At 41.4% G+C, this 25899-nt stretch overlaps 1 protein-coding gene across 1 annotated transcript; it reads right to left on the bottom strand.

Moving 5' to 3' along the window:
* Nucleotides 1-1681: 1681 nt before the first annotated feature.
* Nucleotides 1682-25866, bottom strand: Atpaf1 (ATP synthase mitochondrial F1 complex assembly factor 1). Its single transcript, XM_021659452.2, has 9 exons — nt 25395-25866; nt 22603-22711; nt 19617-19667; nt 18962-19024; nt 13865-13915; nt 12672-12719; nt 11466-11561; nt 9169-9276; nt 1682-4916 (listed from the first exon to the last, which is right to left on the bottom strand). Exons 1-9 carry the CDS (start codon nt 25718-25720, stop codon nt 4722-4724), a joined length of 1047 nt encoding a protein of 348 aa, XP_021515127.1. The 5' UTR covers nt 25721-25866; the 3' UTR covers nt 1682-4721.
* Nucleotides 25867-25899: the final 33 nt, after the last annotated feature.

Consider the following 25899-nt stretch of genomic DNA (forward strand, 5'->3'; position numbering starts at 1 on the left):
TGAGGCTCTAATAATATTTATCTGTTATTTTCTATTATGCCATAAACTACCACCTTGTCAAGTACCAGGCTCTGACAAGCTTTGTATCTCCAGCCAGACCAGATAAGGGCAAGCCCTCCCTGCCCTTGGAGATGGCATTGGTCACCATCTTTTACTGTCATTGTGCATGTCAGTGTCTTGCCTGCACTATGCTCAAGGGCAGGGACTAACCCTCCGCTAGAAACAAGCATGTTTATACTTCAAAATCTTCCCACCTTTCCTGGGTATTCTCTCTCCAGCCCTCATATCAACAGTGAGTGACCTCTACAGAGCGAGCTTTCCTGGCCAGTGAGTCATTTCCTTCACTCAACAGTCCATCACCTTATGTATGCTAGCTGGTGTTTTAGTTGACATAATTTTACTACTTTATTTACTTGTCTTTGTTATGGGGATATAAGCTACATACAGCAGAGACTCTGCCCTGCTATATTCTCACTTTAAGTGCTCAGTATATAAACAGGTGATTGTAAGTTTAACTGCTGAAACAAGGCTTTATCTAGTGCTGTATCTAGAGGGGGAGTGGGCCTCTATGCCTCTGCTCCCAGACTGAACAAAAGGTTGCTATTGTAGAGAATGACTCTGCCTTCTAAATGAGTTGGAAGAGAAACAAGTGTGACTACTCCGAGAACAAGGCAAAGCAAGGCCAGGTTCTAGATATAAGGCTCAGAATCAGAGGCAAGCAACACAGCTTGGGAGGGTACACAGCTTGGGAGCAGGGACCGTACCCTCATCCTCCCAGGTGCAGCACTTGACATGGTAGTAAGTGCTGTGGGAGCAGCTGCTGAGTTGTAAAAGCTGGGAATAGCTCACTGGTGGATCCTGGGGTTCAGTTCCTAGCACTAAAACTACACTAAAAGAAAGAGAAGCCAGGAATCATGGTGTTTGCCCGTAATTCCAGCACCTAATAGGTAAAGACAGGCAGGAGATCAAGGCTAGCCTGAGAGGCACTGGGGCTGGAGAGATGGAGCGATCAGTGAAGAGCACTGGCTGTTCTTCTAAAGGACCTGGGGGTTTGATTCCTAGTACCCACACGGTGGTTCACAAACATCTGAAACTGTAGTTCCAAGGAATCGAACATCCTATCTGGCCTTCATAGGCAGCAGGCATACATGCAATGTGCAAACATACATGCAGACAAAGTACCCATACATATAAAATTTTTTAATTTAAAAAAAAAAAGAAGCTTTTGGGGGTGAGGGGAGAGGATGAGATTAAGTTGAAAGGGGAGGTCTTAAGTTCAAATGTATTGATACATTTGTGTCACTGTGACCACACACCTTGCAGACAACTTAAGCAAGGAAGGATTTATTTGGGCTTGTACTTTCAGCAGGTGTGGTCCATCATGGCTGTTCAGGCCTGACAGAGTTCATGGCAGTGGGAGGTGGCAGCCCAGGCTTGTTCACATTGAGGCCATGGATGAGAAACAGAGTAACCTTAAACTAGAAGCTTGTATAACCTGTAAGGCCTTGCTCCCTAACATACATTTGCCAGTGAGGCCCCACCTCCCACCGGTTCCACAACCTCCCCAAATAGTGCCACCAGTTGTGGACAGAGTGTTTCAACACAGGAGCCTGTGAGGATATTTACATTCAAACTGCAACATTACAGGATTTAAACAGAGAAACGCATAACTCAGTAAGAGTTTTTGGCTAAAATCTGTATCATTTATTTGTTCAACAGTTGAGTTTCTTCTGTGGTTCAGGTCATGTCTCTGGAACTGAGAATAAAGATAAATCCTGGCCCTCAAGGAGCTCACAGTCTAGTGGGGTAAACACACAAAAATAAATATAGTGCAATGTAACTAGAGTACACAAAGGAACTACCAGGAAGACAAAGAGCAGGGGAATCTAAATCCTGTGTGAATGTCTGCAGGGGAGAAAAGACCCATCTAGTGGACATTGGCAAGGAAAAGGTAAGGCAATGGTTTGCAGAGGCTCACTATTACCCAGAATACATACTAAATTGTAGGTTCCTAGTGCTTTGTGCACACTTTGATTCAGCAGGTCACTGCCCAGGAACTGCATTTTAAAGTGTTTTCAAATGATTCCATTGTACCTCAAGTTGAGAATCAGTGAGATAGGGTTTGTTGTTTGAGCTGAAATGAAGAATGAGCTGTACATCTGAAACGCTGACTTAATGTTCTTCCTGTCTGGTTCTGGAAAGTAAACTCAGGGCCTGACATGTGCTAGGCAAGTGTTCCACCACTGAGCTATATTCCTAGCCTGTGCTGGCCTTAGGAGGAAGGGACCCAGCATGTATTAAATTCTACCGTAGTCTGTATGTAAGCTAACCGAAGTCTCTCAATAATCCTCACAATAATATGAGGTAGATAGCATTAGAAGAAACATAGCAATTAGAGTTGAAGCAATTTATCATCAGCAAGCTAATGAAAGTAATGATAATCTATGACCCAATTCAACGAGCTCCAAATCCTATCAATACCTTGGAAACACCATGCTGGAGTCAGGGAACACATTTATAGACTAACTGCTATGGTTTTCATTTATTATTTGCTAGATCTCTTTGGTAAAATAAACAGTAACAGCAGTCAGATGGTACTTTAGTCACATCTAATATAATTACCCAGGGATGCATCAACCTTCTTTGGCAAGATGGGATCGAGGGCAAAGCTGGGAGGAACTACGAAATGAGTGGCTAGCTCTTTTTCTCTCATCATCTTCTCACCCTCTAGTAGAGGTGCCATGAAAATGTTCTATGGCTAAGAACTGGATCTATCTGGAGAGAAAAGCAAACATAGCTGGATACCCACAAAAGCAACCCCACCCAATGCCTAAGAGCCTTGGGACATATATTATCTAGAAACTTGGAAGGCAGTCAAGGAAAACTGCAGGGTTGACAGGACTCAAGTTTCTCAAAATGCACACTGGTAGGACCATAGCAGATCTAGAAGCTGCATTAGAAATCAACTCCACCTTTAGAGAAGCTGAAAGCACAGCTTCTCCAGGTTAAGTAAACACGTTTCTTTATCCAGAAAATAATGTGATGGCCAACAGTACTGTCTTTCTTAATCACTGTTCTATTGTGAAGAGATGGTATGACCAAGGTCACTCTTATAAAAGAAAACATTTAATTGGGGGGCTTGCTTACAGTTTCAGAGGCTTAGTCCATTATCATGGCAGAGAGCATGGCAGCTGGCAGGGATGGCACTGGAGAAGTAGCTCAGAGCTACCTTCTGACCCACAAATGCTCTCTCTCTCTCTCTGGCCCTGGCATGGGCTTTTAAAACCTCAAGCCTACTCCCAGTGACACGGTTCCTTCAACAAGCCACCAAATCTTTCTAATTCTTTCAAGTGGTTCAACTAAGCATTCAAATATAGGAGCCTATGGGGGTCATTCTTATTCAAACCATCACACCTATTTAAAAGGCTTTGGGAGAGGCCTACCCTTAAAAATCCTGTAATGAGGGTTGGAGATTTAGCTCAGGCTTAGAGCACTTGCCTAGCAAGTCCCTGGGTTCAATCCTCAGCTGGAGGGTTTGGGGGAAGACCTTGTCTCAAAAAACAAGAACAAAAATCCTGTAATGAAGAACATACACAAACTGAAAATACTACTGAAAGTTCTACTGACCATATTTGGTGGCATCCAACAAGATCAGGCAGGGACAGCATATTAAGACCGAATGAGAGGTGCGGTACAGGGACTGCCAATAATACTGGGGACACCTGAGGCTTTGAGTTCATAAGGTTGGTATGGACCCAACGCATTTTTCCACCAATGAACTTGGAGCCACAAAGTGATCCATGTGCTTCTGGTGCTGGAGAACAACTTGCTTATTTCTGGTGTTTCAAGAAATCACTGAGGCTCAAGATGAGTTCTGATAAAGTCAACCCACAGCACCGATGCCACCGACAGTACAAAGCTTAGTTTCTACTATTTTGTGTAACCAAGTCTGAAAACCAGACTCGTTTTTACTGCTACATTCTCCACACTCAATATGGGAACGTTTGCTTCTACCCAAATTTTCATATAATGCTTTATTTTTAATCATGCAAATCTGGAATGATCTCCTTAGAAAAAGGTTTTATTTACACTGTAGTGATTCATCAGCTTCTCACGGGCAGAGGGAGCAGGGCTATAAGCGACAGTTTGACAGTATGCAGGCATTGTACCTGTTTATTTAACTATAACCAAAATTCCCTGAGTTACACTGATGGCAACTCTGGAGGGTCATGTAGAAGTCTTTATTCCGATGAGACTAGCTGGCTGTTTTTGAGTCTGGCTAGGATTTTTAGGTTATTTTTAGTCAGCTCACTGGTGCATGGAAAGAGTACATAAAGGCAATACCTCTAAGATCTTCAAGCTTATTGCTACAGTTTACGAAGAAACAAAACTGGGAGCTATGAGGTCCAAATGGCCAGAATGCAACTGCACTGTTACACCGAATAAACCCAGACAACAGTCTTGCAGATCCCTGAATAGTTCTTGTTCAAATGGCCAGACACACTTAAAAGGAACCCTTATGCTGAGAGGTAATTATCAGAGTATCTGTACATCTTTGTTCCTGAATATCAAGCAGTAGGGCTCATGTCCACAACCACATCTTGAAAGAAGCATACACGGTAACTCTTCACAGACTGTTTGTTGCAGATGTTGAGCTCTGTTGGTGGCCTTCAGGCTATCCAGGGCTGAGCCAACTCTGTGAAGGGCCAATTCAGATATCTCTAAGTCTTATCCTGGTTCTGGGCACATTTCAGTTCTGCTCCAAGTCCACTTTGCTCCAATTCAGCGATGACTGACATATATTTGAACTCATTCGGTCTGAAGTTAAAGGTCTCTACTAGCCCATAGATCTCCTTCCGATCAGTAGCGTAGAAGAGCTGAACCTGATTGGCGATGCACTGTGCCTCTGCAACATTCTGCAAGGCAATGAGAGGAGTGAGGCACCTCCCTGTCTGGGACCAGAGCTCTGTGTCTGAGTTCTGTGGTGGAAAGCTTCCCTGACTCCTTGACCTCTCACATGTTGGCTAGATGTTTGTTTTTCACATAACCAAGGCATCTGTTTACCACTGTCATCTGTTTCTTTTATATCTGTCATTTTTTTTGGGGGGAGGTCTGGATTCTCTAATATAAATTTCTCAAAGATACAGACAACATGACTTGTTTGTATGTTCCTATACATAGTAATATGTTTGCTGAGTAAGTTAGTTCACATATTCCCAATTTCTCTCTTTATTTAGTTTTTAAATAATCATTACACACATCCCTGAGAGAGGGACAAGAGTTACCCTCCTCTAAGAAACAGTTTGCAAGCACTAAATTCTTGACTAATTGGACACTTGAATATAACCTGTTACCTTGTTATTGATAGCACCCCAGTCAGAAAAAGTGGCAAAGCCAGTTGTGTTCAGGAAACAAGTGGATCCTTAAGCACAGTCAGTCTTCGGATGACTGCAGTCCTAGCAACATCTTGACAGCAAGCTTGTGAGGCTGATCCAGGACCACCCAACTAAGCTGCTTCCTGTCCCACAGAAGCTGTGAGGTAATGTGGAACAATCTGTTATGCAGCCATTCACAACCAATTCCAAGGCACAGAAAGTATACTGTCAGGAAAAGGTCAACTGCATGACAGGAGGGTACGTAGAGGAACACAAACCTAATGGAAGAATTAACCGAGGCTGGTTACAGCTTAGTTGGTATAAACACTTGCCTCAGACTTGAGCTTGATCCCTGCTGCCCCAAAACAGATGGATGGAGAGAACTGACTGCACAAAGTTGTCCTCTGATCTCCACACATGCATGCTGTGGCTACAACCCCTTCCCCACCATATACATATACACACATACAATAATAGTAAATAAAATAAAGGAAAAATAACTGAAAAAACTATTGTTTTCTTCATATTCTATAGTTCTAGCTGGCTGGATATATTTCTCTGTTATTACCTGCTTATAAAGAAAAAAAACACCCCACTCAATTATGGAAAAAAAAATCACTTAAAAAAATGACTGCCCAAAGTATGCTATATGGGCCAGGACTTAACTCAGTGGATGAGCACTTCCCTTAACAAATGTCTAAGTTTAATTCTTAGCATTGGAAGAAAAAAAAAAGTATGGTATGCCTAACTATAAGTTTATAAAAACCATGGGCTGTGCTTCTTGTCTCTGTATGTTGTACTTCTTTATATGAATCATTCATTTAAACCTTTTATTTTTAAATTGGGGCTGGAGAGGTGGCTCAGGGTGAAGAGCGTGTATTACTTTTGCAGAGGACTTGAGTTGATTTCCAGCATCCATGTCACGGTGGCTGAATGCACCAATAACTCCAGCTCTGGGGATGGCTCTGATGCCTGTGGTCCCTGAGGGCACCTGCACTCACATGACATACTCACACTCTGACCTACATGTACACATAATTAAAAATAATAAATCTTTTAAAATTGTATTTTTACTAACTCATTTATTATATGTGCATTTTTGCAGGTGTGCCAAGCCTCACCCAATGGAGATCAGAGAACAAGTTCCAATAGTCAGTTCTTTTCTTCTACCATGTGGGTCCTGGGGACTAACCTCAGGTCATCAGGCTTGGTGATGGGTGCCTTTATCTGCTGAGCCAACTATACTGGGGTCTTAGAGTCAAAGTGGTTTATACAAGACAAATAAATACTGTCTGGTATCTATGTCCTTAAATGTTATAAAGCCAAACGAAACAGAAACCCAACCAACCAACCAACCAACCAACCAACCAACCAACCAAACAAACAAACAAACAAACAACCCTCTCATACCTTAATGTTGCTAAAACTGCATCAGTATGAGACTACCAGAATGAAGTGGCAAAATAGAACAAACTAAGAAAAACTTTCCTCTGATCTCTAGGACTCATTTAAGCATAGCAAGATGCTGTGTTTTGCTAAAGACCAAAAACCACAGTACAGTCTCTATGTCATATTTCCACGTGACACAGAGATCAGACTTTTGCCATCAATAATGATCTCCTCTCCAGATCTCCTCTGAGAATCTGCACTGTGTCCATTACTTTACCTTCCTAGTTCACTCCAACTCTAACAATCTGTGACAGAAGTCTCTTTTCACTTCCCTCTCTGCCCAGCTTTATTCTGTGAATAAAGTTAAGTGTAAGCGTCCCTTTGCAGTTGAGCTTCTCGGCCCCTCGGTTACACCATTATTCCACACTGCTGACCCACAGCTAAATCTGACACCCTCTACGTGCCTGTGCCTACACAAAATTCTCTTTTCCATTCCCCACAGTGGGGTTTGCAAACACTTTCTATAAACAGTAAACATTTTAGGCTCAAACTACTCAACTGTTATAATCACACTATTCCTCCAAAACTGTTCTTATAAAAGTCCCCAAATACGTCTACGTCTATAAAATCTAGTACATTTTCAATCTTTATTTCATTTGCTCTATAAGCACGTTAGAGTTGGCCAAATAAACACTCCTGGTTGCTTAGAACATTTTATTTTCATTTCCAGGCATTCTACCATCTTAATCCACCCCGACCCCTCAATATCACAACTATTTTTCCTAATTTTCTTTGCTGATGTTTCTTCTCTCTAGGACTTAGTTCTTACATCTTTTTTCTTCTGCATCCTCAATTATTTTCTTGGTATTTCATTTAATGCATGGCTTTAAATACAATCCACATACTAGAGCTGGGCCACTTATCTGAACAGCAGGCTCATGTATCTAACTAACTACATTACACAGATAGCTAATAGGCATCTCATATTTAACAGTCCAAAAGTGAGGTCTTGATTTTCCTCTCAAAACTATTCTTTCTGCAGCCTTTATCTCAATTAAAGGCAAGTACATAGTTATAGGATTCTGGATCACTGAGTGTCATACAGAAACAGTTTAGGAGGAAGTAAAAAAACAGGAGAAATAAGACTGGGCAGTTTAGAAATAACAGTAGGGAAGCAGAGTCCCCACTGTGTTCCAGGTCTGGAGTAGTTATGTGAAACAGTAACTAGGTGAAATCACTTCTTTCTGTCTATGCAGCTGGTAAAAGACAAAGAGGAAACCTAAGTGGGTGTTGTAATAGAGGAAGTGGCTTTAAAGTGACCAGTCTTTGAGGGCATCCTAAACAATCTCTGTCAGACAAATGAAATTGAAATAAGCAAGCATTAGACAGACATAAAGCTGTTTCTGGTACCAGGACACAGAGGAAAACAATGGGCATCATCAGTTATGGACATATGGTTGATGTTTTATTCTAGTGATTCAACTGGGAAGGGAAAAGGAGGAAAGAAAATCAATCCATGGTGGATGTTTTACATCCATGAACAGTGTAGAGGAAGATAAAGACACAACTGTTAGACTAGACTTGGAGCTTCTCCCACACTTTATAAGTGGCCTATGTGTCCATAATTTTACTTGAAATCTCCAGTATTACTGGATTTTAAAAAGGTATAGGTGAAGATAATATGTAACTATATGTTACGCCCCATAATCAAACATATAAATACTTCCTTAATGAAATGAGCTATATTCTTTATCAAATGAGAATTATGACTATAAATGACCTCATATCAGTTTAAATAAAAATTTAACTCCAAAAAAGTTTAAGAAAGGTAAAATTTTGTTATCAAATGAGAATGAAACTATTTTCAGCTTTGGGCATGGTGGTGCACACCTTTAATCCCAGCACTTGGTGGGAAGAGGCAGGTGGATCTCTGTGGGTTTGAGGCCAGCCTTGTCTACTCAGTGAATTCCAGGATACATAGGGCTACACAGTGAATCCCTGTCTCAAATAGAATAAAATAACCTATTTTCAGGGCCAGTGAGATGTTGGGTTAAGGTGCTTGATCCAAGTCTCATGATCGGAGTTTGACCCCTGGAAGCTAGATGGTGGAAGGAGAGAATGGACGTCTAGAAATTGTCCTCTGACTTACACACATGCAATCTGGCACCCCTCCCCCCATTATTAAAAAGTAAAATGAAAAAAACCATCACTGACAACAAAATCATCTGTTTATCTGTGGATAACTATAATTCAACTTGAATACATGTGAGCAAGACAAAATAATTTTCAACCATGAGAAACAATAAATACAGATATCTTTCCCTAATCTAGACCTGAGGCATTGACAAGAGTAAAACTTGCACGTCTACAAGGTAAACCCAGAGAGACAAATGTATATTCTTACCAGGAATGTGGAATCCATTTCTGCTGTCATCAGCACTATGCCCTTTTCTTCCTTCAGTTCAGGATAGTGATATAAAACCAGCTGGCTCGTTGCCGCATCCCCTCGGGTCTGCACAGAGGAACACTTATCAAAGCTCAATAAGGTGCCACCCCAACAAACTGCAATTTCAAAGCTACAGAGTCTGGAGGAAATTCTAGCTCTTAACAGCCCCTTGGGTGGCTAGTGAGTTAGAGGACTGATATGTAGGGGCAAAGTCAGGCCTGCAAAGGCCCGGTGAACTGACAATTTTCATGGTGTTATTTGTGTCTTCAATTGGAAAAGATTTGGCTTTTTTCCCAGAGAATGTTTACGAAGACAGTGAATCCTTCATTGTGGTCATACATCTAAAAACAAAATGGTACAGGCAGCTATGAAGCCAAGTTCTAAAGAGAGTGATATGCCAGTATAATTGCCACTTCCATGAACTCGTGCATTTCATCAACCCCCTATGGCAGCTCTGAAGATTGAGCTCTTTTAAGCTATAGCAAGCACTGGAGAGTTGGTGCATGAGCCAGATTTCTACTGTATGGCTTTAAAATATTATGTGGTTGGGTCAGGAACAAAGAGCAATCAGTAAGGTCATCAGACCTTAAGTCTACACTAAGAAGGGAAGCTGAATTTAAAGCCAATGCCTTTACACAGAATGGAAGAAGACAATGACATTTAAAAAACAGATCTTTGGGCTTCATCTCTACAGCTTCAGCAGGCATCCTTTAAGTATCGTACCTAACAATTGCCAAGGTACTCTGAACAGTTCATCCTTAGTTCCCTCATCACAGTTATAACATACTGATCATTCTGGCCACAATCCTAGTATATACTAAATATTTTGATCATTATGTTTCCAAAGGACTTTCTGAGCGTTTGTTATGAAATTCATGCATGAAAATATTACAAAAGGCATACTCTTTTCAACCCATGTATGAAAGCAAGCATTAGACTGTGGTGGTTTGAAAGAAAAATGTCCCCAAAGCTCACGTATTTGAACATTTGCTCTGCAATTGGTGGTGTTATTTGGGGAAAGTTCTGGAACCTTTAGGAGGTGGAGCATTTTTGGAGGATGTATGTCTTGGGGGCAAAGGGAAGCCATAGTTTCACCCACTTCCAGTGTGTTTTCTGCTTCATGCTTGCAGCTCAAGAATGAGCTCTCAACTCCTGCTCTGGCCATTTGCTTGACGCCATCAGGGAGCCCTCTCTGGAACTATAAGCCCAAATAAACTCTTTCTTCTATAAGTTGCTTCTGGAATAGAGTTTTACCATAGTAACAGAAGCAAACAAGGACAGAGATACAATCTGAGGATCCCTCTGCACCTCTTTCCAATCCCGGCCTAGAGTTATTATCTACTCTGAACTTGGTGTCTGTCACTTCCTTCTATACTTTCATATTTTTACTCTTCTCTTATACTTAGCTATGAACCCCATCAGGGTAGTCCTTTTCTCACAGATTTATAGGACCTAGCAGAGTCCTCAAGACAATGGTATAATGTTTAAGTTTATACACTTTGGAGTCAGATAATCTAGTAATAAAAAACAACTCCTCTAAGCTCACTTTCTTCTCTATAAGTAGAAATAATAACAGTAACCACTTCATGGCATATTTGTGAAGATTAAATGACAAGTATAAAACACCCATTGCATGATATCTATCAAATGTTAATACATCACATACTCAACAAATTATAAAACAACAATGTAAAAACTTTCTCCTTCATTTTATTTTGTGTCACCTGCCTCAACTTTAAAGCCAAAACATGTTTTTTTTTTAAAAACCAGATCTGAGCTCCAAATATAGAACACTAATCCTTGTTATTATGAATTGAAATACTGACTTCTTTTCTTAAGAGTTTCAAGTATATTTTGAGCTATATTTTTAACTCTAATATTTGGGAGTAAAACAGAAAAAATGAAAGCACACAAAAACAAAACAAAACATACAGGTAAGATATGGAGCCCTTGTCAATGGGTTTATACCTCGGGTTAAGAAGATGACATCTTAATTATCCATTTGTGTTAAGGAGGCAGATGCAATAGATGCCACAGAGGTTCAGGAAGAAGACAAAGGACAGTGACTCTAGAGAAAGGATATTGAGGCCTAGAAAACTAACCTAATATTCAACGTATGACAGTTCACTAGCACCACAGCAAGTAATGCTGGAGGCAGCAGATATTATGTACCTAAGCCCCAGAAAGGCTTCTAGTCTCACCAAAGGATAGACTTCTTTTTCTACCTTGTGTTTTGTAGCGCATGCGTCACCTACCTGAATATTTATAAGTGCAGTGAAGTGGAGCTCTGTACCTGTCCATTGTCCAACAAAGAACTCATAACCATCCCTTCTTGGTAGTGCACAGAGAAACTGTGGGAGACAGAAAAACAAGTAAACAGGTGAATAAATGAAGTCATTTTTCAAAATCTAATCACTTGTACTACTCTATTTCTTCATTGTGTGGATATTTAATTTTCTCTTCTTTTTCCTTCTCCTTCTTCTTCTTTTTTTTAATTTAAGACAATATACCCCAGGCTGGCCTCAAACTCACATACATATGACCTGACCCCTGATCCTCCTGCCTCTACCTCTCAAGTACCTGGACTAAGCATGTGCCACCACACCCAGTCTATGGGGTACTGGGGATTGCACCTGGGGTTTTGTGTATGATAGGTAACGTAACCTACCAACTGAGTTATGTCCCCATCACATGAGTCTTGGCTTTAAAAGCATTTTTTAAATTATGAAATTATGTGATAGCATAACAAACACACACATATTTCTCAACCCATCTAAGAGGGAAAGCATCAGAGATGAAATTTGAGGACTGCTGACATTTAGCAATATTGCTATCCAACCCACAAACATGATATATGTCTCCTATTTGCTGAGGTATTTATTTTCTGCAAGCAATGTTTGAGAAAAAACCCTAGCAACCACTGCTGACAAGCTGGCTGTTACATCAGCTATCCATTCCCTTTCCCTGCAGCCCTCTGGTGAGTCACTACTTCAGCAACAAAATATTAACTTATTTCTGGCACATATTATCAGAATATCATGAACAAAACTGTAAAACAGGAACCTAAAGGAAGTTGCAAAGAATAAAGTCTTAGGTGCCTTCTAGTATCATTCATTCATTCATTCACTCATTCATTCATTTATTGAAGCAGAGTCTATGTAGCCCTGACTGGAACTTGCTATATAGAGCAGGCTGAACAGGATTAAAGGCATGTATCACTACACCCGGCTTTTAGGTGCCTTTTCATATGTACATACACTGATAGATAAGACCCATATCAAAAAGGTCCAATTTGTAGTAGAGAGATATATGCTGTTTATAAGAATAAAAATATCACTCACCAGTACAATTAGTATGTGAGCACCTTTGTTAATAGAGCATTATATCATGAGAAGGACTGGTTTGAAATCACTTATTTGGTAGCATTTATAAGCAATTCTACATGGTTACCACAGACTTACAGTTGGGCAGGACTGAGCTCGGTTCCAGATCAAGTCAAACTTTTCTTTCTGTAAATTAGGAAAGAGTAAGATTACCTCACAAATAGGAAAACATAAAGTCACCATTACAACTGAATTTTCCAAGACTGAATTTGAGAACTATATTATGGCAGAAACACAGGCTTTTTAAGTTTCATCACTTACAAATCATTTTTATGATAAACAGATGCATGCTTTGCTGCTTATTGCTACAGATTATGTGTGAAGATTAAGTACCCCAATGCTTCAACGTCTCCAAGGAACGAGGTGAATCCAAGGAGGACTTGAGAAGGCCTGTTCAATGAGTTGGTATAAAAGATCATAAAACAGAGTGCTAAGATTGTGGACTTCATAGAGGTAAGAATAGATATGTATAAGAAGTTAAAAAAACAGGATAGCAATTTGTTCATAACAAAAAAGCCTGGCTTTCCTTCTATATGCATTTTCCTCTTCAATGTTATACTTATGTAAGCCAAGAACATAACTTCAGTGTACTTTAAGGTAAGATATCTTTTTCTTTTTTTAACTTTCTATAACTCACAGAGATTTCCCTGCCTCTGTTTCTACTTACTCAAGTACTGGGATTAAAGGTGCACACCACCATGCCTGGTCTAGAGTAATATGTAATCTTAATTAGATTAGATAGCTTTATCTGTTCTTAGTCATAGAGCTTAATGGCAGGGCAATGGGCAAGCAATCACCTCTGAAACAATTTCAAGAAGACAAAACAAAAACAAAACCAAAACAAAACAAAAAAACGCCACTTGCTAGGGGGAAAAGCTGGAGAAAGGCCAGGAGGGAGCGCCAGCCAGGTCAGCTTAAGCACCTGCCATCTACAGACAAGAAAGGAAGGAAGCTATGCTGGGGCAGCGTCTTGAATTCCAACAGTTCAATTGGAAATGAGAAGGAAATAAAATGCATCTGGAAATCACTCAGAAACATGAACTTACACTAGCCTCCCTGGTCAGAGACTTGGCAACATTTCTAAACCAGAAGGAGGGAAAGCAAAAGTCATAAATATACCATATGGAGCTTCCAATCTCTGGTGCTTAGGGCACAATAAAACTCTCAGAGTTGTAAAGTATAAGTTCTCAAGATGTCATAAACATAGGAAAAGTAAAGGCAACTGCCTGAGAGGGAGCTGACCTTCATGCTGTAACACTTCCATTACTTACAGGAATAACTGCGTAGACTGTGTCTTTTGCTGAAAAATACTGTTGCCAAATCTGCAACAAACAAACAAACAATGTGGGTAATCTTTTCAATGTATACTAAGAAATATTCATAGCTTTCATTCTCAGAGTATTATTCTATTTGATAACAGGGAGGAAAACTTCATTGCAATGTTTTTACAACTAGTATGTAATTTAAAAAATTTAATAATGCCTGTTCTTCTGAATGATTAAACTGTAACTCTTTAACTTTTTCTAAGATGCTTTTTTTGTATATGTCTCTGTATGTATAAACCACGCATGTAGATGCCCTTAGAGGCCAGAAGGGGTGTTGGATCACCGAGAGTCAGAGCCACCCGATGTGAATGCTGGAAACAACATAGATCCCGTCGAAGAGCAGAAAGTATTCTTTGTGCCTGAGTTACCTCTCCAAGCCCCAAAAGGTTTATTTCTTAATAATAAACTCTGGGACTGGAGAGATGGCTCAGCAATTAAGAGCATTTACTGCTTTTGAAGAGGACCCAAGTTTGGTTCTTAGCAGCCATGGCAGGTGGCTTATGGCTGCCTGTAACTCCAGTGCCAGGAGACCACTGGGATCTGATACCTTTGGCCTCTGCATGCTCCTGCACTCCTGTGTACATATCTCCATACAGACGGACAACTGAAAATAATAAAAGAGACTGGCTTAGCAGTTAAGAGCACTGGCTGCTCTTGCAGAGAACCCGGGTTCAGTTCCTACTGCCCACATGGCAGCTCACAAGCACCTGTAACTTCAGTTCCTGGGATCTAACATTGTCTCTCGGCCTACACGAGCACTGCATGCAGACGGTGCACAGGCATATATGCAGGCAAAACACCCAAACATATAAAACAAAAACAGTAACGTTAAAAACATAAGCTTTGTCAAAGAAGTTGCTTCTCTGACTTCTGAAATAATTGTCCTCAGGATTTATCTTGTTTGTTATGATAGGCTTATCATAGGTTCTTTATCCCTTCCCCAACCCCATACCTCCCCAGCCAACTGTGGGCCTTCTCCGAGAGCAAGAAAACAAGCCATTCAGAGTTTAGGGTCTGGAGTCAATGGCCTGGGATGCAAATCCTGGCCCTGATCATTTACTGGCTATTTTTCCTTGGGCAAATCACTGAAACTTCTTAAACATCATCAATAAAACAGCAGTAACACTAACCTCATGGGTCATTATGAAGACTAACTGAACTAATAGAACACTGAGACTGGCAGAGTAGGCACTAAAAATGACATTTGCTTTTATTGCTATATTACAGGCAGCTCTTAAAATTCTGCTTCCAGAATGTCCTACAGAGTCCAGAAAGAGCCTGCTGTCTGACTACGGTACAGAACAGTCACAAGTCTTATCTCTCTGCCTGGCATCAAACACAGAATGTATAGCTGACTTTCACAATGTAAATACCCAAAGGCAGTATAAAATTAGAAAACTGGGAAAAGAAAAAAAATCTATAGTTTTACCCAAGGTGAATTATTTTGGTGTCTTTCTTAGAAATATTTTTATAATGTTCTATAGAGAACATATGCAGTATTATCTCTTAACACATATGTCCCATGTTCATACTTTTTACTCCTATTATTTTTATTGACCTCTGTGGCTTTTCACATTACTATTTTTTACTGGAGTTTTCTTTTTCCCAACTCTAACCTCCTTCCCTGTCAATTCTTCCTAACATTTAAGGCTAATTTTACATATTTTCTCCTCCTGCATCATTTCAGTCAGGAGTTTTCTTATGAATTGTCTTTGTACTTCGTATCTCTCTGAAGATTGTGCTAGCTAGTTTTATGCCAACTTGACAGAAGACAGAGTCCTTTGGGAAGAGGGAGCCTCAGTTGAGAAAATGCTCCCACCAAACTGGCCTGTGGGCAAGAATATGGTGCATTTTCTTTCTTAAAACAAACAAACAAACAAACACTTTTATATCCCAAACATAGGTCCCTCCTTCCTTTCCTCCTGGTCCTATCTTCTCTCCCTCTTCCTCCCTCCCCTATTCCTCAGACAAGGGAAGCCCCCAAACCCCACCCCAGCTCATTAAGTTGGATCAGGACTGATTGTGTCCTCCTTCCCTGTGGCCTGGTGAGTCAGCTCCGCCCCAGGGGAGTGATGAGAAAGCAGGCAACAGAGTCCATGTAAGAGACAGCCCCTGCTCCCCTTACTAGGAAACCCACATGAAGTCTGAGCTTCCCATCTGCTACATATGTATAGGGGGCCTATAAGGGTGCTGTCTTTGCATGGTCCTTGGTTGGTGTTTCAGTCGCCACAAGTCCTCTGGACCCTGGTTAGTTGGCTGTTGGTCTTTTTGTGGAGCTCCTGGCACCTCCAGATCCTTCTGTCCTTCCTCTCACTTTTTCACAAGGCTCTCTATGCTTCACCCAATATTTGGCTGTGAGTCTCAGCATCTGTTTTGATCCACTGCTAGGTCGAGCCTCTCAGAGGACAGTAATGCTAGGCTCCTGCCTTGTTCCCTCTCTTCAGCCACTTCGGCTTTCTATTCTATTTCCCGTTCTGAGTGAGATTTAAGCATCCTCTCTTGGGTCCTCCTTGTTACTTATCTTCTTTGGGTCTGTAAATACGGTGCATTTTCTACTTAAAAACACATTTAATTTTTTATTATTTTCTGTATATGACTGTATAGCTTGCATGTATGTATGTATACCACATTTGTGCCTAGTTCCCAGGAGGTCAGAAGAGGGTTTTGGATCCCTTGGAACTGGAATTACAGATGGTTGTGAGCCACCCTGTGGATGTTGGGAATCAAACCTGGGTCCTCTGTAAGAGCAATAAGTGCTCTTAATCGCTGAGCCAATCCTCCAGCATTTTCTTAGTAAGTGACTGATGTGGACAGGCTGAGAATATGGTGGATGATGACATCCCTGAGACTTATAAAAAAGCTGAACAAGCCCATAAGCAGCACTTCTCCAATGCATCAGCTCCTGCCTCTATATTCCTGCCATTTTGAGTTCCTTCCCTGACCTCCATGGATGACAGATTATAAACTATAAGCTGAAATAAATACTTTCCTCCCCAAGTTGCTTTTGTTCATGGTGTCTTACTGCAGTAACAGAAAACTGATTAAGATAAATATGCTAACTTACAATGATTATTAGCATATGAATGTACTTCCTTCACTAATTTGCAAGCCCTGTATAGGCAGGACATTTGTCTGTCCTGCAATCCAACAGTATCAGATGACTGTGATGCTGGGGATACAGCATAGCAGCAGAGCATTTGCTCAGCATGCACGAGGTCCTGGTTCAATCCCCAGTACAGCTGGGGTAAGAGGGCAGCAAGCAGAGGGAATTTGGTTTATACGAGGGCTTTGTAAAGTTTTCACACTTGTGACTTCCTTTTGCCCAAGAAATCTGATTATGGGTATATGCAACATAGAATAGGCATACAAATTAAACATTTACTGATGGCAAATCATAAAGAAACATTTCAAAATAATTCTTTCACATACATATAATTTTATCAGTTATTAAAGACAAAAGTGAATTTGTGTACTATTGAGATGGATGTGCTTATTTTTAAAGAAAGAACTAAATCTTGGCTGAAATTTGATATTGTAAGATGTAAATAACCTTCAATATTTTTCAGAGGTGAATATTTTTAAATTTATAACTGCCAATGTTTAGAACATTGTTTTGTATATTTATTTTTTTAAGCCATGTCTTTAAATTGGAAATAACAGCATCTATTTCCAAGGGTGGACATTAGAATATAAGGAAGAAATACCGATGAAGCAACAAGCATAATGCCTACCTATTTTTATTATTTCTTTTATTACTACAGTGTTAATTAACACATATACCTAAAATATAACTCATGGAAGTATAAAGAATGTCTAAATAGTTTCATATGGGCTAGAGAGAAAAGAATTATAGTCACAGAAAGTAATGGACAATGAAAATCAAAGTACATAGAATGACCAAACAGGCAGGATAGATCATGAGTGTGTTGTACTTTCAAGGGTAGGAGGACCACCCCTATCAGTGGACTTACAGAGGGGCAGGGAGGAAATGAGGGAGGGAGTGTGGGAGTGGGAGGGAATGACGGAGGGGACTACAGCTGGGATACAAGGTAAGTAAACTGTAATTAATATAAAAAATAAAAATAAAAAAAAAAAAGAGTGCTTTCAAGAGAAAAGTTCAGAAGTACCTATGGAAGGTTCTTAGGTCACAAATGTCAAGGAAATGAATATTGGGGAGAGGTTGTCACTGGATATTTGCAAACAAGTTTCCAATATAATGCTTTTTTCATTTATTTTAAAACATAGCTATAGCACTTACTCTGTGCCAGGGTTTGTTCTAAGTGTTTCACAAATGTTAACTCACAGCTTGAAATGTATATGTATAGTTGTTATCACTTTACAGTGGGGAAACTGAGATTCTGAGAAATAACTTGTCTAGTCAAGTAGGTGGCAGTGCTAGAACTTAAAATGCAGTGTGTTTCTAAGGTCTCTGTCTCCTTCCTTCCTTTTCGAGACAGGGTTTCTCTGTGTGTGGCACTGGCTTTCCTGGAACCTGCTCTGTAGACCCAGTTGGCCTTGAACTCAGAGATCCGCCTGCCTTTGCCTCCTGAGTACTGGGATTACAGGCGTGAGCCACCACTGCCCAGCTCTAAAGTCTCTGCCTTACCCAGAACACTACCTTCTCTACAAGACAAACAGAACCTTAAGCACACTCAGCTAAGAAAGGGTAAAGTGAGATCAGGGAAGGCTACTTGGAGGGCAGCTAAGCTCACCACTATGTCACCAGCACCACACCAGGGGAGCCTGTTTGGAAAGGGAGTGCGGTCATCAGGCACAGAGTTTTGACGATTGAAAATAAAATGGGCAACAGGAATGAAAAAGAAAGGGCAAACCCAAGTTCATTAGACATATAAAAGCAAGAAAAAAAAAAAGACATGTTTCTTATGTCACTGTTACTTATGTGACTCATCTCTTTTGTACCGTAGGATTATTTTTTATTTGGGATAAAAAAGGTGTAAGAAAAATGTATGACCTTTTCTGTCCTCAGAAATGGTTCACAGAACAAATACTTTCAGAGTGTGTCTACTCATTTTCATTCATTACCTGTCTTATTTCCTCTGCAGTTTTGTCTTTCACCATCTCAATGTTGAAGATTGAACTGAGAGTCTTAAGAGAAGAAGTAAAAATTATTATCTACAATTAACAACAACAACAACATCCCCAGCTTGATTCTGTCTAAAGCCTTGTTAAAAAGAATGTCAGCACAGTGAAGCAGACCTTCAGTAAGTAGGTACATAATAAGCATTAAACAGTCACATGCTCAGAGAATGTGAGTCTCTGCTCCCACACAGAAATTCACAGTTCCATTCCTGAGGAGTATCAAGTACTCCCCAAATGTATCGGTCCTACCAATGAGTTCTGCAGCTGGAGAAACACTGGCAGCTCTTCTACCAAGGGCTCCTTATTTGCACAATAAAGTACAAGCTAATGTGGTGTTTCGATTTAGAAAATTACTTTCTATAGAAAAGAGTGTACTCCATTTCCTTCCAATTTCTTGTACCATTTTTGAACCCACACTTAAGCTAGAGATCATGTCAAGGACACAAAAATCCAGACAAATATTTCTCATATCTACTGTTGGAAAAAAAATCACCTTATACAAAAACCACTGAGCATAATAAATCTGTTCAAATTTGCAGCCTCTTAGAGATGTTCCATGACTTCAGACTTGGATTTCTTTATTTAATTAGAAACCTACCTTGTCCTTAGTGAATCCTTTGCTCACAGGCTGTTTCCCCAAGGCACCTGTCTGAAATACATGATTAGAGAGTCTATTAAACTATACTGCCCTTATAAAAAAAAAAAGAAAGAAAGAAAACAAAGCCACGGTTAGCCAATCTCATTAAGTAATTCTGTACCCGAGAACTCACTCCTACCCACTCTTCACAACACTGTACGTTCTATTCTGCTACTGTTTACGGGACAGTTTTCCTTCCACTAAGATTCTGAGATGTAGAGATAAGAACCGGGTTGTTAGTAACCATTGACTCCCAGTATGGGGAGTTCACTCTCTATGTGCCACTATGAAGGACTGTGAAAGAACGTGAAGGATTCCTTCCCAATTTGTTCTTTTTGGGCTCTGTGCTTGGCCCTCTGACCTATTCCACACCAGTCACTGATTAGGTAAGAAATGGAGAGATTTTCTAAAACTGATTATTACAGATAACATTTTAGTGATAGGCGCCCTCAGCATACTAGAGTCCTGCTGAGTTCTCAGTTTCTCTATTAATTAGACTTCTTGTGATGGCTAATATTCCTTGTTACATTGACTGGACTGAGAGTTCTTAGGGCATTTGTAATATATCTCTGGGTAAGTCTGTGATGGCACTTCTAGAGATGACTAGGTCATAAGGGCGATGATCTAATGAATGAATTAATCCTTTTTGGCTTCATAATAGTATGACACTGGGAAGTGATGAAAGGTAGGATGTGGGGCCTATCTGGAGGAAGTATGTCATTAGGGCATGTTCTTAGTGCTTCAATCTTATTCTGGTCTCTTCCTATATCCCCTGTTTATGCTTCCTGAGCCCATATGCTCTTTGACACATCTGATACCATGGCAAAAATCCTCATTAAGGTTGTTTCTATCACAGAAACATGCTAACAACTAATACACTCTCTCTAAAAGGGCCAGAAACAATTGAAAGTGTTCCCACCTGGCTCAAGTCTCTCTGGAATTTGTTCCATGCACCTCCCAGATTAGAAGTTTTCAAAGTATATTTTATAAAATCAATTTAGTGGATTTGTCATCAGAATTTTTTAGAAGATGAAAAGTAAGAATGTACTACTCAGTCATGTCAGCTCACACCTGCAGTCTCAGCACATGGGAAGCTGAGACAGGAGGCTTCCTGAGAGCTCAAGAGGGTTACCTGCTAAGTTACAAAGTGAGAACTAGCCTAAACATAGAAAGAGAATGCAGTACATGTCACAAGATCACTGCTGCATAAAAATTTTGCTTGTTATAACATATACATGTATTCTAAGTAGCAAGGAAATCATTGTCTTCAGAGTACCATACACATAGCTTTCTATATGCTTTGATGCTCAAGGATCACAATGCCTAATGAAACATTAAGTTCTTTTTATGTGACAGGGACTGTGCTGAAGAGTGCATGGTGCTAGTTCATACAAACTTTAGCATGATTCTGTGGGGTAGGTATTATTATTTCTAATTCACAAATAGGCAAAACTGAGGCACAGAGAGTTATATAATTTGCCCTACTGGTAGCTGAAAGCTATGATTCAGTCTGGCATGTGGTTCTCTAGAGCTTGTCTCTTATCAGGTAACTTACCCTACCTTTATTTCTTAAACTCAATTAAGAAATATTTTAAACTCTTAAACTCTGCAGCCATGTGTACATACTCACATGCACACATATACACCTACATATAATAAAAAAATTATAAAAAAAATTTTTGCTGGTGTACAACTTTAATCCCAACTCTCAGGACACGGAGACAAGAGAATCTATGCGATTACAAAGTCAGCCTGGTGTACATGACAAGTTCTAGGCCAACCCAATATAAATAAATAAATAAATAAATAAATAAATAGCAAAAGCAACATGGCAAGTTCTAGGCCAGCACAATATAGACAGTGAGACTGTGTAACACAGAAGTAGAAAGACACACATAGTATGTACTCACTTATAAGTGGATATTAGCCATATAATGTAGGAGAAGCTAAACAGCAAGGGGGACCCTAGGGAAGAGGTTTAATCCTCATTCAGAAGGGCAAGTAGGATAGATGCTGGAAGTAGAAGACAGGGAAAGGACAGGAGCCTTCCACAGGGGGCCTCTGAAAGATTCTACCCATCAGGGTATTGAAGCAGAAGCTGAGACTCATAGCCAAACTTTGGGCAGAGTGCATGGAATCTTATGGAAGACAGGGGAGATTAAAAAGACCTAGAGGGGACAGGAGCTCCACAAGGAGACCAACAGAGCCAAAAAAAATCTGGGCTCAGGGAGTCCTGCAGAGACTGAGGAGTCAACCAAGGACCATGCATGGAGACGTCCTAGACCCCCTGCTCAGATGTCGTCCATGGGCAGCTTGGTCTCCATGTGGGTTCCCTAGTAAGGGGAGCAAAGACTGTCTCTGACAAAGACTCAGTGGTCGGCTCTTTGACCACCTTTCCCTGGTGAGGTGGCCTAACTAGGCTACAGAGAAAGAGGATCCAGACAGTCCTGATGAGACCTGATAAGCTAGGGTCAGATAGTATGGGAGGTGGACCTCCCCTATAGGTGGACTAGGAGAAGGAGATAGAGGGGAAAGAGGAAGGGAGGGTGGAAATGGAAGGAGGTGAGGGAGAGGGCTACAAAGTGAATGAATTTTAATAAATAATAAAAAATAAAGAAAAAATTAAAAATAAATAAATAGCAAAAGCAAATCCTGGCTCTCCATTGAAAATATTTCCCTGCTTCCTTTAGCTCAGTGCCATGCGTACCTTGATTTGATCACTAGAGTGCATTCCTTATGAGCTGGGACTATCCTTTCATTCCTCTATATCACATCATGATTACAGAATCTTGTCCAGAAAGTACAGGCTACACATTTATTGATGGACACTGAGTAAAGATAAGCTGTTCAGGTCACCTGTTGCTCCATCAATGAGACCACTTCAAGGGTAAGGCCAGTAGGAGTGCTAGTAAACTTATACAAAAGAAAAGGAGCAGGTAGGCCTTACCTTCTGTTCTACACATTTGATAAAATCACTTTGCTTGGAGTGACCCACTGGTTGCTTCCGAAACTCACTGCGCTTCTCCAGGCGGGACTCAAAGGCAGCTGGGTCAGACCTGACAAAAGATAAGTTAGAGGGTAAAGTACCTAGGCCTTTCTGGATTTTGAAATAATAAACATCATATTCCATCTTCACAGAGAAGGGGCACCGTGAGGGTAAAGGGTTTGCTTTCGGTTGTTAAGAACTGGGTATTAGCCTGAAAGTCAATACAGTGGAAACCAAAGCCAGTTATTTAACTACTGGTCAGCCTCGAGGGATCAGCAGTGTAGCATTTTCTTCTCTTGCAGGCTATTTTCTCAGGTGATGCAGCACTTGGTTTCTCATTAAACGTTATAGGTTTAAGAAATACTTTGAAGTCATATTGCTGGGTTACCTCTGCAGGTAGGAATTCTATAGCATGCCTGCTAGGTGTTAAGCTTTTACCTGAGTATCTTTTTTTTTTTCTAGACAGGGTTTCTGTGTGTGTGTAGCCCTGGCTATCCTGGAACTGGCTTTGTAGACCAGGCTGGCTTCAAACTCACAGAGATCCGCTTGCCTCTGTCTCCTGAGCACTGGATTAAAGGCCTGTGCCACCACACCTGGCTAAATATATCTAATTTTTGAGGTCTCCCTCTATCCCCATCCTTGGATCCTGTGTTCCAAGTGGATGCTTTTGAAGAAGAATTGGTACCTGAGTATCTCCCTGACAGAACATCAGAATTCATTGCTTATGTTAAAATGGAGGTGCTCTTTAGGCTTGATGGCCAGCTGGGGCTGCTGATGTTACTCGTACTTCAGAATGTGTAGCTGACCATGGGATGTTTGGCTTTCTGGTGAAAACATCATCCAATGACTCTAGCTTGGTGAAGTACTAGAGTGAAGAGCCAAGGAGATCTTGTTTAACCCTTTGGTAGACTTTCATAGTCAAGACATTATAGGGTACTTCCTATTTCATAAAACTCTTCGGATGTGACACCAAATGTCACTCTTTTCATTACTATGGAGATGAGCTGATCTTTTTTCTTTCCACCTGGAAGGACTGGGTCAGCCTGGCTAGCAGCCACAGATGTACCTGAGCTTGCCATGGTGAGTGCACACAGAACACAGAGGCATCTTGTGCAGCCAAACTCTTGCTGAGCTCTAGGGACATAGAAAATAACTAAGACACTGTCTGTACTTGAAGAAACAGACACCTAAATATGTACACAAGCACTACTGATAATTATAATGTAACAAAAATGTGCTCAAACTTCTCTAAAGAACTGAGATAGTTTCTTTTAACTGAGATAGTGTACTTTTAACTGTGTTGTTGTTTCCCATACTTGGAAAACATTTCACCCTTTTCCTCCCTCCAAGTATTTTAGAGCTGGACCTACTATTTGAAGTTCTGGTGCTAGATCAGGCTAGAGCGACAGACAGGGACGAATGTGTGACAGTTTTATGTGGAGCGCTAAGCAATTTAGACACTGTGTGGAATTCAACGGAGGCACCTTGGCAAGCTCACTTTCTGAACTATGAGTATGTATAAATGTTGATGGGAATAAACAGTAAGGAAGGAAAGAAACCATTACTGGCTCTTGAGTAAGTATGAATGAAACCTCTAAGTGGTCAGAGTGTGATTAGACATCTCTTTGGGGATGCGTGAATGTAAAAGGGATCAGAGAGAAATGGGTGGAGAGAACTGTAGGTCAAGAATCTATTTTAAAATGACAGTATTTGAAGGAGAGCCAAAGTACTTGTTCATCTGTACCATCATTGCTTCAAAAAGCATGAAAGATCGCTATGTTCATGGTAAAGTGGGCAGGAGAAGGGTTCTAAGACTAGAAGTGGGGAATACTAGTTGGAGAATGATGCTGCCCATGTGAAGATGAAGAAGTAATCAAGGGAGTGGAATTAAAACGAGACAAAAATGCAGAGACTTTACAGACCTTACGTTCTGGCTCCCTTTCGTAACTGCCTTCCTATACCACCAAACTCTCCCAAACCTTCTTTCCATTTGACCTTCAACTCTTCCACCTGGAACTAAGCACCTATTATACCCACGTTAACAGCCTTAACACTCCACATACTCCTCAGTGCTGGGATGGAACTCAATGCCCTGTGCAGACTAAGCAGGTGCTTTTTCACTAAGCTACGCCCTTCCATCGCCAGGCTTTACCATCTGGAAGCAGAAACATTAGGAACGCTGGTTTGGGTCAGATAAACCCTAACAAACTGTGTGACCTCTAGCAAGAGTTTGCCTCTCTCTTGACCCCTACATTACCTTAATGAAAGGGTTCAATGATCGATCCGAATGTAACACTATTAGTCTTTGCAGCATTTTTTTTTTTCACACTCCCTGTCTCCTTTTCATGCAGTCAAGGCCCTAAGCTGGGAGCCTAGGAACCAGATCTCTTGGTCAGGTAACCGCCGATTCAACATGCGACCTTGAACAAATCAAGGGCCTTCTCAGATGGCTTCATTTTCACATTTCTACATAGGAGACAACTTTCTCTGAGCTGTCTCCCTCACAGGGCTTTTTAAGAGAGTCTACCTGAGCGTTCTGAGAATCAAGCACAAAGGCAACTGTGGAAAGATCCAAAGGCTCTGCAGAGAGCAGCGGTGTGACCTTAGGCAAGTGACCTGGCGGCCTCTCTGAACTTGGAAACAAACTACTGGAAAAGTGGGGACAGAACAGGCCCACCAAATCGGACAGTCCGGAAGTTGTGCCCGCGTGCCGCCAGTCCTCAGCCCCCACCCACAGCCGGCCGGGACCGCACCTGCGCAGCTGCTGGATCTTGTCCCGGTAGCGGTCGTAGAAGGGGTTAGCTTCCAGCTCGCTGACCCCGCTGCCGTCTGCTCCCCCGGAGGGCGGCCCCGAGCCCCGGCGCACGGGAAACACGCGCAACTGTGCTGGTGACACGAACCCCAGCCCTAGGGCGCGGCTGCGCACTGCACACAGGCCCCGGTAGAGGCCGGCCACCTGCAGGACCGCGGGGCACGCACCACCCGCAGCCGACACCACGGCTGCCATAGCCGCCCGCGCCTCCCCCTCCTCCTCCTCGGGCGCGTCAGCCTCGGCCCCCGGCCCGCGCGCCTGCTCCATCGCCCTTAGGGTCCGCGACGCCCGCGTTCCGACACCGAGGTTCCGCGCGCTCAAGGTTCCGGGTGCCGGTGTGGAGAAGGGACAGCAACGCTTAGGGCTGGCAGCTCTCGGCGCTGCCCACCCGCTCTGTGGGTGGAGTGGTGCGTCTCCTCCCGGGAGTCTGCCGGGATTCACGTCCC

The sequence above is a fragment of the Meriones unguiculatus genome, chromosome 3 (genome assembly GCF_030254825.1).
Source record: "Meriones unguiculatus strain TT.TT164.6M chromosome 3, Bangor_MerUng_6.1, whole genome shotgun sequence".
Classification (NCBI taxonomy): Eukaryota; Metazoa; Chordata; class Mammalia; order Rodentia; family Muridae; genus Meriones; species Meriones unguiculatus.